Source organism: Malus sylvestris, chromosome 14 (assembly GCF_916048215.2).
Source record: "Malus sylvestris chromosome 14, drMalSylv7.2, whole genome shotgun sequence".
Lineage (NCBI taxonomy): Eukaryota > Viridiplantae > Streptophyta > Magnoliopsida > Rosales > Rosaceae > Malus > Malus sylvestris.
Window position 1 is genome coordinate 18,965,796 of NC_062273.1, and position 13,447 is coordinate 18,979,242.

Below are 13,447 nucleotides of genomic sequence, written 5' to 3' on the forward strand. Positions count from 1 at the left end.
AATAGGAAGAAAAAAAAAAACTTGATCGTGATTTCTTAGGTGCAAGTGCAAATCATTCGTCGGAATCAGGGCTAAAGTATGAAATTGTTTTCAGCGGCACAAAGTTAACAAGGCAGGTGTTGTGAGGCCAAAAAATGGAGGTTGAAGGTGGTGGGAGGCGATGGAGGTTGAAGTCTGAGAGCGTTTTATGGTTGCAAGGCGATGGAGGTTGAAGTCTGAGAGTGTTTTGCACGGTTTACAATGAGGGAGTTGGAGATGTTGGGTGTTTTAAATGACAATGGCATGAATTGTAATTTTTATTTAATTGAGGTGTTTTAATGAGCTCGAGTTCCCTCCGACTGTGGGGTTTTTCTCTCTGGTTGTGAGAGAGTTGTAACATCTAGCTTCAATTTCTCACCCTCTCTTCCGTCTTCTCCACGCCTTTCAACAGTTTTTCCCTCCGATCATCGTTTTGAGAGTCGATGGCTGGGGATTTTTCTTTTTACTTTCTACTTTCCTTTCTCATTCTAGTCCCCATCTTGCAGCCACTTTCCCTCTGTTGAGGGTACTGCACAAATTCAAAATAAAGAACGAAGTTACCAGGAAAACAAATATTGCAGACTTCAATTTTGGGTTGAATCGCGAACAATGTCGCTTTCTTTAAGACGTTTTGCGGCTCTGCCCAAGTTGTGCAAGCAGTCTAAAATACCACAACGTCCCCAGGATAAAACAGCCCAGAAAACACCTCTGTATAGACCTTCCTTTACACTGAGGAAGATCCAAAGCTTTCACCACTCTTATACTCAAAGTTCTTCTAGTTCTTCTTAGTTTTTCTCAATGTGTTTTTACGTAGCAGAAAACCCTAGTATTTATACACAATTGCAAGACTTTAACGTTGAAGTAGTTGAGCTGATCATGCCCAAGAAATCAAGCCATAAAACAAGGGAGTAAAACCACTTTGTTGAGAAAGAATAGGTCTCCCAAATCAAAATAAAATCTTACAGTTTAAGAAAAGATTTTTTCCATAAAAATAAGAAACCAAAGTTAATCAGAAAACTAACTCTAATAATTTTAAATAAACATAAAATCCCAACAATCCCCCACTTGGTTATTTAAAGTTTGCTCTTTGAGTATATCATCATAGAGTTGTGCATAAATAATGGTGTTATGTAACTTGAACCATTACATAGTGCCTAAGCTTCAGACCAACATGACTAACAGTTAGTTTTGAACTCAAACTCTGACAACAAAGCACACACAACCCTTCTTGGGTGAAGCTCAAAGCCAGCACGATTCGGCCATTTGCTTGTATCCCAGTTTAGTGACGGTGCTAAAAGTTAGCCCCACAACTTCATAGTAGGCGGTCTCACCTTCACTGTCACAAAGGTGAAACTATCACAGATACTCCTGTAACTAGGTATCTCACTCCACTAAAGTATAGTTTTCATTAAGAGTATTATAACTCATCATTCACATATGTTACAGGATTGCATGCATCCATTCAAGTTTAACGACAACTTCTGCAAGAAGTATAGCATGAATCCATATCACTCTATGACTCGTTATTATCTATTGAACCAATTTCTTGGGATCTCCAGTCCAAAGGTTAGGTTACCATCATAAGTGACTCAACTTAACAAGGGGCTTTAACTCCATTCCATTAGAGGTTTTCCAAACTTTCTCTCGTGCTAATCCTTTCGTCAAAGGATCAGCTAGGTTATCTTTATACCTCACATGGTATAATTTGACAGTTCCTGTGGAAAGAAACCCTCTCATTGTGCTATGCTTTCGACGAATTTGTCGTCTCTTCACATTATAATATCGATTTTCAACCTTAGCAATTGCTGCTGTGTTATCACAGTGAATAAGCACTGCAGGCAATGGTTTTTCCCATAAAGGACTATCATACAGGAGATCTCTCAATCATCATGCTTCTTCACTAGCCGTTGCTAGTGCTATTATTTCAGATTCCATAGTTGACTGAGCAAGAATGGTCTGTTTCTTAGACTTCCACGAGACTGCAGTCCCAACTATGTTAAAAACATAGCCATTGGTGGCTTTAGAGTCTTCTGAAAATATATTCCAATCAGCGTCGCTATATCCTTCAAGGATAGCGGGTAACTTTTCATAGCATAGACCAAAGTTGATGGTCTTCATAAGGTATCTCATTACCCTTTCAATAGCACGCCAATGCTCAACATTTGGATTGCTCGTGAACCTGCACAAAACCCCTACTGCATAAGCTATGTTTGGCCTAGTGCAATCAGTTGCATACCTTAGACTTCCGATGATGCTTGCATATTTAGTTTGTCTAACACTGTCTCCAGTGTTCTTGAATAATTTCACACTAGGATCATATGGCGTACATGCAGGCTTACAATCATAATAACCAATTTTTTTTCAGAATTTTCTCTATGTAATGTGATTGATCTAAGGAAAACCCTTTCTCGGTTCTACTAACCTTAATACCAAGAATAACACTCGCATTTCCTAAGTCCTTCATGTCAAAATTAACACATATAGTGACTTTACTTCATTTACCACATGAATACTAGAGCCAAAGATAAGCATGTCATCAGCATATAAGCAAATAATAGTGCACAAATTATTCACAGATTTGACATACATGCATTTATCACTTTCATTTATTTTGAAACCATTATCTATGAGTAAACTATCAAATTTAGCATGCCCTTGTTTTGGTGCTTGTTTTAAGCCATAAAGTGACTTGTCTAATTTACAAACCTTATGTTCTTGGCCAGTTATTATAAAGCCATCAAGTTGGTCCATATAAATCTCTTCCTCTAGTTCTCCATTCAAAAAAGCAGTTTAACGTTCATTTGATGCACAACTAAATCAAATAACGAGGCTAATACAAACAAAACATGTATGGAAGTGATTCTAGTGACTGGTGAGAATGTATCAAAGAAATCAACATTCTCTCGTTGTCTAAACCCTTTAGCTACTAACCTGGCTTTAAACTTGTCCACAGTTCCATCAGCTTTTAGCTTCCTCTTCAGTATCCATTTGCACCCAATGGTCTTGCATCTAGGGGGAAGATCAACTAAATGCCAGGTTCTATTGGATTCTAGTGAATCCATTTCACCGTTTATGGCTTCTTGCCATGAATCTGCATCCAAAAAGATCAAGGCTTCTTAGAGTGTTTTAGGATCTTCTTCCAGTGTGTAAGTTTGGAAGTCAGTCCCAAAATCCTTGGCCACTTTGGGCCTCTTACTCATTCTTGGTTCAAAACTAGTTTCAACCGAATCACTGAGGGCATGGTTGCTCATTCCAGACAATCCCAAATTAGTGGAGGTTGAACCCCACTATTGCTTAGCTTAAAAGGAAATTTATTTTCAAAAAAGTCAGCATCATTTGATTCAATAATAACATGACTTTTCAAGTCATAGAACCTATGTGCTTTACTATTGGATGCATAGCCAATAAAAACACATTCAAAAGCCCTACTTGCTAACTTTGATCTCTTAATATCAGGTTTTCATACATATGCTAAACAACCCCATGTTCTTAAGTAGGACACATTAGGTTTCTTATTCTTCCAAATTTCATATGGTGGAGTTTTTGTTTTTGAAGAAGGAACTCTATTGAGAACAAAACATACCGTTAATAAGATTTCCCCTCACCAATATGAGGCACTACCAGAATTAAAAAGCACATCCACAGTTAATTCACAAAGTGTCCTATTTTTCCTTTCAGCCTTACCATTCATCTGTGGAGTATAAGGTGCAGTTGTTTCATGTATTATACCTAGGTTTTTACAGTGCTCATTGAAAGCCCTAGATTCATATTCAAGCCCTTTATCACTACGTAACCTTTTTATTCTTTTATTGAATTGATTCTCTATTTCAGCTAAGTACATTTTAAACATGTCAAAAGCTTCACTCTTATTTTCATCAGATAAACATAACAATAATTAGACTGATCATTTATAAAGGTAATGAAATACCGTTTCCCATTTCTAGTAATTACCCCATCAAATTCACATATACCAGTGTGGATTAGTTCAAGTAACTCAATTTCTCTAATTATTGATTTGTGTAAAGCTCTAGTGACCTTAGCTTGACTACAGAATTCACACTTTTCAAAATTGCTTAGTGTGAGTTCAGGAAGTAGTCCTAGGTTACTCATTTGTTTCACTAATTTCGTATTCACATGACAAAGTCTAGTATGCCAAACATTAAAGGAACTAAACATATAGGCAGAAGCAACATTTTTATTCATAACATCAACATTTAACTTAAACATGCCATCAGTAGCATACCCTTTTTCCCACAATGACACCATTCTTTGTGAGAGTATACAAATCAGCCCTAATAGTTTAAGTGAACCTAGCTTTGTTGACAAGGTATCTAGAAACCAAATTTTTCATGATTTCTGGAACATGCAACACCTCTTTCAATATTACTGCTTTTTCTGAGGTGAACTTGAGCTCAACATCCCCTACTCCAGCAACATTAGTTGAGTGAGAGTCACCCAACAAAACCCTTCTGTCTTCAGCCTTAGTGTATGACTTAAAAAGCCCACGATCATAGCAGACATGGCATGTAGCACCTGTGTCTACCCACCATTCATCGGATCCATCAACCATACACCATTACAATGAGTTGACCCTCAGTAAGGTTGGCTTGAGGAGCAACTCTTCGTTTGCTGCGACAGTTGCGAGCAAGATGTCCAGGTTTGTCATAGTTGTAGCACAGAAATGGCTCGACTGTTTCATCTCTTGAGGGGGTAATTTTCTGGTGTTGTTTCGATACGTGTTCTGTACCTTCATAGGATTCTTGTTACTGGAGTGAATCTTAGTAGCATTCTTTAGATTCTTGCTGTTAGGTTTGAGGACAACAGTTGCATGGTTTTTTGAGTGTGGTTTCTTGTTGGCATTGGAGATGACCAGAAATTCCTCTTTCATGTCTTATTTCCTTGCCTCTTCCTCGATTCGAAGACGCGTGATTAAGCTTTCTAGCGAAAACTCCTTTGTCTTGTGTCGCAGAACCTTCTTGAATTCTTTCTAGCTTTGTGGTAGTTTGTCAATGATCACAGCAACCTGGAATTGTTCATCCAGGTTCATTCCCTCATACACGATCTCATGGGCAATCTTCTGCAACTCATGTGATTGGGTCTCCACAGGTTTGTCATCCACCATTTAGAACTTGAGATATTGGCTGACTGCAAACTTCTTTGCTTCAGCTTCTTCAATATCATACTTATTTTGGAGAGCATCCTAAAGTTCCTTAGCAGAATCACAAGAAGAATAGTAATCATAGAGATCATCACATAAGCCATTTAATATGTAGTTTTTGTACAGAAAGTCATTTTCAGCCAGGTTTGAAACAATTTAAATTGTTCAGTAATTGGATGCTCAGGCAATAGTGGCATCTCAGAGGTGCAATTTGAGGCAATTTTCTTGGTGGTCAGGAAAAACAACATATTTTGCCTCCAACGTTTGAAGTGAAGTCCTTCAAACTTGGTGGGTTTGTTCAAATCAGCGACTAAGGGATTGATTTCAGTGTCTATGGCAGATAAAAATCATTTTAAAACTGTTGAGGGTACTGCACAAATTCAAAATAAAGAACGAAGTTACTAGGAAAACAAATATTGCATACTTCACTATGGGTTGAGTCGTGGACAATGTCGCTTTCTTTAAGACGTTTTGTAGCTCTGCCCAAGTTGTGCAAGCAGTCTAAAATACCACAATGTCCCCAGGACAAAACATCCCAGAAAACACCTCTGTATAGACATTCATTTGCACTAAGGAAGATCCAAAGCTTTCACTACTCTTATACTCAAAGTTCTTCTAGTTTTTCTTAGTTTTTCTCAGTGTGTTTTTACGTAGCAGAAAACCCTAGTAATTACACACAATTGCAAGACTTTAACGTTGAAGTAGTTGAGCTGATCACGCCCAAGAATCCAGGCCATAAAACAAGGGAGTAAAACCACTTAGTTGAGAAAGAATAGATCTCCCAAATCAAAATAAAATCTTGCAGTTTAAGAAAAGATTTTTTCCATAAAAATAGGAATCCAACGTTAATAGAAAACTAACTCTAATAATTTTAAATAAACATAAAATCCCAACACCCTCAACCACAGACCCTCTATATTTCCACCACCAACCTGCAGATCCGTCCATTTCAATCATTTTCTTCCATACCATCTTCCCTTAACCAAACATTAGGTCTTGAAGTTTTGGGCTGCTTCTATTTGATGTGGATTAAGATTTTATCAACTGTTTTTACTTTTGGGACTACTGCTTTTGATGTCTTCTTGTATCCGTTTACTGCTGGTGCCGTTCTCCGACCTTACCACATTTATGGATTTCACATCTGCGATGGTGGGTTTAGTTCAAGGGTCATGTTTGACCCATCCTTTGAACGATTGAGGATGACGCTGGTTGTTGGCTCTTGTTGGATGCTACAATACCATCCTATCTAGATCTACTATTGAGGCTTCGGTCTCTTCTTTGATGCTCGGGTTTCTAACAGCAGCGATAGGAAGGTTGTAGAAGTTGTTAGGGTTTTTGTGTGTTTTGATTTTTTTTGTTATGGGTTCCAATTTCTTTGGGCTTTTACTTTTGTTTATATGGAGGGTCCAACCCAATGTCTTGTGCTTATTTTTGTACTTCGGCCTTCTTTACTGTAATCTTTTTTTGTTGGTAACGAATTTACCTTTGACCAAAAAAAAAAACCTCATTGACCTATTTATAATTGAAATAAATTTGATTGACATATTGTCAATATCATAACATTTGATTGATTTTATATAAAATCACCCAAGAATAAAAAAGAACTTGTATAGAAAAATTCCATGTCCCTTCATAAAACAGCGTCCTGGACTCTCTGGTTTTTAGTACAAAACAACACCAAAATTTTCCAACGAGCTTCAAGCTTCAAGGTAAGAAAACGAAACGACGCCAAAATTTGACACAAACAGACGGACAAGTGAGCATTGAGCATAAGAGCAAAGGGCTCCAGATGCCACAAGCTGCATAAATTGGGTGTGCGCACCCCCTCCATCTAGTTGCTGTTGTCCTTCCAAATCCGGCCAGAGATCCGAAGCTTGAGCTCCTTCCTGTCTCCACCCGAGAAAAACAGTGCCATGTTACGCTGGATTATGAGACCGTCATGGCTGTTCCTGACCTTCTGATGGCTGTCACGGATGCTCCGAGGGGTTCCTTCCCATATTAGTTTCCTGCCGTTGTTGCCCACCTCCAGTCTGTAGCTGAAGCTTCGTGCCTCAGTTGCGTCGCCCATGAAGCGAAGGAATGTAATGTAGACCGGAGCTATGCCGAGGTGGAAGGCTTCAAAGTGCAGACAGAAGTACTTGTTGTAACAGTTAAACACCTAATAAAACATGAAGAACATGGAAGGTGAGCATCTAGGAAAACAATCGCATCGTTCTGGTTACCAATTTACGATAGATTCCACGAAGTAGGGCCACCCCATTTGGTTAAAGGCTTCGGGCTCGTTTGGGGAGGTTTTTCTTGGAAATGTATATGCTCATAAGTGCTTTTATTAGAAGCAGAACAAAGTTCTTAGGGTCTGTTTGCAATTGTTTTTGGAATGGCCATAAGCGCTTTATGACAACTAAAAGCGCTTCTGGTTGCATTGGCAGGGAATTTTAAAAGTATTTTGGGGTCATAAAAACGCTTTCTGGAGAAGCACTTGTCAGATGTTTCCTCAATAAACACTCACAAGTGCTTTTCTTTCTGCTCAAATTTTTATTGAAAATTTCAACATGTTTCTAACAGCATTTTCAGTAGAACTAATTCTACAAAAGCAATCCTAAACGACAAATTACTTTTGGAAGTGCTTTTTTAAAGTACTTCTCCATAAAGCATCCATAAAAAAAATTGCTTTTATAATCCTTATGATTTTGCCAAACATCTAAAAGCAGTGTCAAATGAGCCTTTCATTATCACTTACTCTAAACTACTCTAAATTCATTCTCAATTTCAACAAATCAAAATTTAAACAACGAAACAACACTTACCATTAGCATCCTTGCTGCACACTCCACTTCGAGGCGATTCGACTTAACATAGAGGTGATTAAACGTTGGCCCAACGTGTAAGTCAACCTTGTGATCTTCTCTCAGATGGTCAACCAAAAAAGGAACATCCCCAACCTCTGAGCACTCATCAGATCCAGGATAAGGGCAACTGTATGGTCTGTAGTTGCAGTGAGCCTCATGCCTGAGTTTGATGTAGTAAGGGAAGATCTCCATGCACCCCAAAGAACAATACTTGCATGGAAGTTCTAGTGACTCTGCCACCTTCTCCAACGCCAGACATCAAATGTCTCCAAGTTTTTCTAGACACGCCGGGCACTGGTTCACCGTCAGCTTGCAGATTGAGCAAAGAATGTGACCATTAGGGCACTGCAGAACAGACTTTTGGGATCAACTAGTTTTAAGTTCTAACACACGTAATGTAAGTAGTCAATCTGAATGAAAGTATAGTAGCTACTGAGTACTGAAGATAAAACCTCACACCAGCAAGAAAGTGGGAAGCAAGGGGTGAATATCAGTATTAGACCAATTAGTAGTGGTTACTGGTCCATCTTTGTGAAATATCTAACCTTGTGTTTTGAACGAGGGACTTTTAAAAATAATAGAGGGACTTTTAAAAATAATGGAGGGACTTGAAAATAACCTAGATCCAAAACATTTGAGAGAACTTTCTAATGACACCTATCAATGTGTCATCTTGAAAGTCTTTTGTAGTGACACATTTAGTAATTCATTGTGCACGTTTTGTAGTGTATTTTGTAGTATTTTATGATGGTTTTATAGTGATTGAGTAATTCATTAATTGTCTTTGTAGTGCATTAGGAAATACCCTCATCTAGATTTGCATTTCCTAAACCAATCAAAACTCATCATAGCCACCAAAAGCAATCATAATACTACAAAAAAAGAAAAAGGGAAATTTTGAAAAGTAATCACACTTTGGACTCTTTATATACTTCTAACCACTTATTTTAGATTCAGAATTTTAACCACATGCACTAGAAAGATTCGACCGTTACTCTCAAGCAAAGCAAGTATCTGATGATACACTTGGGGAAGTCTTGAGTGGCTAGATTTCTAAATCTCAAGAAAAAAAAAGGCTAAAAATCTTCAATGTGTTAAATATATTTGACTAATTTCCAAAAAAAAAAAAAAAAAAAAAAAAAATTAATGTCACCACATTATGGTAAATGATATAACTAAACACACCTGGTGGATTGGTGGGAACATGGACTTTGAGCAGACAGGGCATTCAAGAAGCTCATGAATTGTTGTGGCTGGACTCAATGCTCTGTTGTTGGACTTGGCCGGTGCCAAGAAACGGCGGCGGTGGTGGCAAGAGCGTCGGCAGCGGTGATAAGTGTCTTCTCCCTCATAGATCCCATCATATGTCGTCAAACTATCAACAAAACTGTCCTCCTCCATTGTAAAGGTATTTCATGCAGGTTTTGAACGAACCAAAAAAACTAAAAAAACAAGTCCTTGATGTCTATCTTGTCTCCTGTTTTGGTCCATTCTTTAAAGTGAAGGAGAGAGAGAGAGAGAGAGAGAGAGAGAGAGAGAGGCAAAGGATACAAAGAAGTTGGCTTTCTTGGGAGCATTTGGTGAAGGAGACAGAGTAGTCTCCATCGGTCCTCCCCAATATATAATGTTCACTTCTACCAAATGCCAAAAGGAGTTAATGCTGAAAACCAAGGACCAACTATACCTTCTTCAAAATTTGCTTCCTAACAAGGTAATTTATGGTGTGATTCCTTTATATATTTTCAAAATCAATTTTGGTTGAGGATGTTATCAATTTTAGTCCAAATCGAACTTTTACTTTTAATTTTGACCGATGTTATCTATGTGGATATCAAGTGCAAAGGTAAACTTGTCATTTTAAAACATTGAAGTCTATTTGATCCTTAAATCAAGTGAGAAATAACATTTTCACCCACATTGTCTAGAGCGAGTGTGCATCCTCTAATTACTCAAATTTACCACTTAGTACTACGGTATAATAGTATTCATCTTCACTTGTAAGCGAGAGGTCTTATGTTTAATTCTTGCTAAAGGCGAATTTGAATTCCATTATTGTTAGTCCATTGTTAGGTTTAGCTCAAACCATCACCATTTTAGTATAGATAATATCGTTTATTAAAATAATAATAATAATAATCAAATTTGAATATCATTGCCCTCAGTTTAGAGTACAAGTATAATATCTCTCTTGTATTAACACAAGTGTAGAGAATCACATTAATTAAGAATAAAAATTAATAAATGAAAACACGAGATTAAAAAATTGGGCCCTCTTCCATTACAAATGGTATCCATTAAGGGACAAGGATTGTCTGCCCTCGTTGTTCCCGTGCCCTCCCATGCCCTCCTGTTTGTGTGGTCACGGTTAAGCCACGTCAACATTTTATATTACTATTCATTTTTGTCTTATTATCCCTATAAAAAATAATATAAAATGTTGACGTGGCTTAACCGTGACCACACAAAACAGAAGAACACGGAACAACGAGGGCAAACAATCCTTGTCCTCCATTAAGATTGGTAATGTATGTAATTACTATGGTAAACTACTCCCTTTAACAAAGGTCTTTCTCTCTCTTTCGGTGAGAGTTCTTCTCTCAGACTAAGAATGCTTCTCATCTTCTGTGCGAGTGACAGAAGATACTGATTTCGATCAGCCACCGGCCCTAGCAGGGCCTGGGTCGGTGGTAGCTCCTTCTTTTTCTTCCTTCTTTGTTTTCTTTTTATCCTTTTTCCTCCGCTTCTGCCTGTTTCCGACCGCTCTTTCTCCTTCCTCTTGCATCGGATCTAACGGCACCTTGGCCTCCATTGGAAATTTCTCAATTCATACCATCTTTTTTCTCTTCCTATGCTGCCTTCCAACATCCATGATTCTTTTCACCCCATCTTTTACCTACCCTCGTGAATTCTGGCCTCTCTCTATCCCACTATTTCTCAGATCTGCAACCGTGTTTCCTAACCGCGTTTTACGGCTCTTCTGGAAGGTGTGTAGAGCATCTACTCAGGTGGTCACACCACCACCTTCAATCTGTGTGCCTTTGTTGGCACGATTACTTGTGGGATGTTTCTTCCACGAGTTTCATTTACATGATGGCTGTGGATTTGGATCTTATGGGATGATGGATGAGGGTGGAATCTTCTTGATTTCCGATTTGGAGGCTTCGTTTGTTTGGATTCCGGTGATTGCAAAAGGCGGTCGTGGTTCGTGGTCGGCTGTGTTCTTAGGGTTCTTGTTTTTTTGTTTGTTCTTGCTCAATGTGCCTTTCGTTTTGGGAATCGTTTTGTAGTTCTGGGCTTTATCTGTATTTGAATCCCTGTTTGTAAATGTGTTGCTGTGTTGGTAATGAAAATTTACCTTTGGTCAAAAAAAAAAAAGTACTCACTTTAACAGCCATGATAAACTCTTCATTTGTGAGGATAAGAGATTTTTCTACAATGTGAGTTCCCATTAAACTGGTTAAAATTATGATTGAGTTATTCTTGTGAAGTTAAAGTCATTGAATAAACATATTTACCTGTTTATTTGTCATATCAGCACATAACAAAAGTTTTGACAAAATTATGGCGGAGGACCACATTGATTTGAGAAGCCTATTTCTAAGACTACATTGATTGATTTTAAATTTTAAAGATCATCATAATGGTATGGGTCAATTTCAGAGATCATTTATAATTAAAAAAAAAAGAACTTATGGGACCCATTATGTGCCACATCAGCATATTACAGAATTTTTGACAGAATTATGACGGAATGACTATATTGATTTGAAACACCTATTTTCAGGAATTACATTGATCGATTTTCAATTTCAAAGACCATCTTACTGGTGTGGGTCAATTTCAAGAACCATTTGTGATAAAAACCCCCAAAAAAATGAAAAGATCAGGAAAAAGAAAAGATGGAAAAAGATAGGGAAAAAAGAAAAACAATTTTGTTGACCAGAGTTGCTGAAGTAAAAAAGAATTTGTTTTTTTGCTGCAATTGGCATATGGAAATCTTGTTTATCTAGTGACAGGGAGCACTCAAATGTTTTCTTTCCGTACTTTCAACATCAGCCAATCAGAATACGAATCAGTTTGCCAATCCAATTAAGATTGCAAGTCAAGTCAAGTTCGCCATTTAGCTTGTTGGCAAACTGTTTGGATCCAAAATTACACCATCGGCCCGTGCAATCAAGACCGTTGAGTGAGCATAGCTCCACACCATCGGATGGAAAAGTGAAGATAATTTTATTATTGTTAAAGAATATTTTATGATTTGTTATCATAATAATGATATTTTAATAACAAATTATCTTGATATTATCTTATATGGGATAATAAGATGCGAATTATCCAAACAAGCAGTACAGTTCAAATGGACTTGGGATTCTTGTTATCGGATTGGAGTGGCATGGTACATTAAGATAAGGGTTAATCAGAATAGTTTGGATAGACAGCACTGCATTCATAGAATCAGCCGATCGAAGAGCATATTTAATTTGGATATATAACACTGCTTCAAGACCGACTGGTTATTTATCCAAGTCTCGGTCAACAAGGATTTCCAAGTCCTTGTTGGTAGAGGTCATCTCATCAGCCTTTTCGGCGAAGTGAGGTGTTACTAGGTTACTAGTCTCGGTATATTGAAAGTTAGGTTTTATTTTATGATTGGATATTCGCAAGTACATTTTAAAGTTCGGCATTCTGACGGCCGAACCACATTTACAATCAAAACATTTATCTCTTTCGAGTATTTGTGTCCGTACAGTTTGGTACCAGTTCGGCATACTTATACTCTCACGAATATAATTACTGAGACCGAACCCGGTGCATACGATTTGTGAACTTCACAGGACTAGCAACCTTGTCTTCAGGCTCTAGAACCCAAAGGCCGAGAAGTGTTCTTTCCTTGGCAGCAGTCGCAAGATTAAGAAGTCAGCAATGCACCCAACGCTACATCAACATATTTTACTCCCCGGCCGAACTAGGCTGACGAGTTGGTGAGCCCCGCATACAACCGAATGACGTAGTTAGCTTATTAATTACTCGGCCTGTGCGACATTGTTGACCCTAAAAACTACCAAGCCTACATGGCGCGCAGGCTGAGTAATCTATGAGCTAACTACGTTCTTCGGTTGAATGTGCGACGTGCCAACTTGTCAGCCGACCTCGGCCGAGGAGTAAAATATGCTGATGTTGTGTTGAGTGCGCGGTCGACTTCTGCGTCTTGCGATTGCGACCGAGGAAGGAACACGTCTCGACCTCTTGGGTTCTCGAACCTGAAGACAAGGCTACTATTCTTACGAAGTTCACATATCGTCGTCGTCGGATTCGGTCACAGTGATGGTATTCGTTAGAGTAAACTCACGCCGAATCGACACCAAAGTGTATGAGCACAAATACTCAAAGCGGATATATGTCTTAACAATAAACGTGGTTC

General features: G+C 38.2%; 1 protein-coding gene and 1 pseudogene across 1 annotated transcript; both read right to left on the reverse strand.

Moving 5' to 3' along the window:
• Window positions 1-1,905: 1,905 nt before the first annotated feature.
• On the reverse strand, window positions 1,906-4,906 carry LOC126599083 (secreted RxLR effector protein 161-like). Its single transcript, XM_050265438.1, has 4 exons — window positions 4,766-4,906; window positions 3,602-3,635; window positions 2,950-3,109; window positions 1,906-2,326 (listed from the first exon to the last, which is right to left on the reverse strand). Exons 1-4 carry the CDS (start codon window positions 4,904-4,906, stop codon window positions 1,906-1,908), a joined length of 756 nt encoding a protein of 251 aa, XP_050121395.1.
• A 1,967-nt stretch (window positions 4,907-6,873) lies between these two features.
• On the reverse strand, window positions 6,874-9,598 carry LOC126599084 (E3 ubiquitin-protein ligase SINAT5-like; annotated as a pseudogene).
• Between the last annotated feature and the right edge of the window lie 3,849 nt (window positions 9,599-13,447).

What these genes read in the sequence shown, in the direction of transcription:
- LOC126599083 (XM_050265438.1), bottom strand. Translation starts at nt 4,906, where the DNA reads ATGAAAGAGGAATTTCTGGTCATCTCCAATGCCAACAAGAAACCACAC. An exon ending in GAGGGGAAATCTTATTAACG is followed by an intron (nt 3,110 to 3,601) that starts GTATGTTTTGTT and finishes TTTTGGATGCAG; the next exon opens with ATTCATGGCAAGAAGCCATA. An exon ending in GTGGACAAGTTTAAAGCCAG is followed by an intron (nt 2,327 to 2,949) that starts GTTAGTAGCTAA and finishes ATATGATCCTAG; the next exon opens with TGTGAAATTATTCAAGAACA.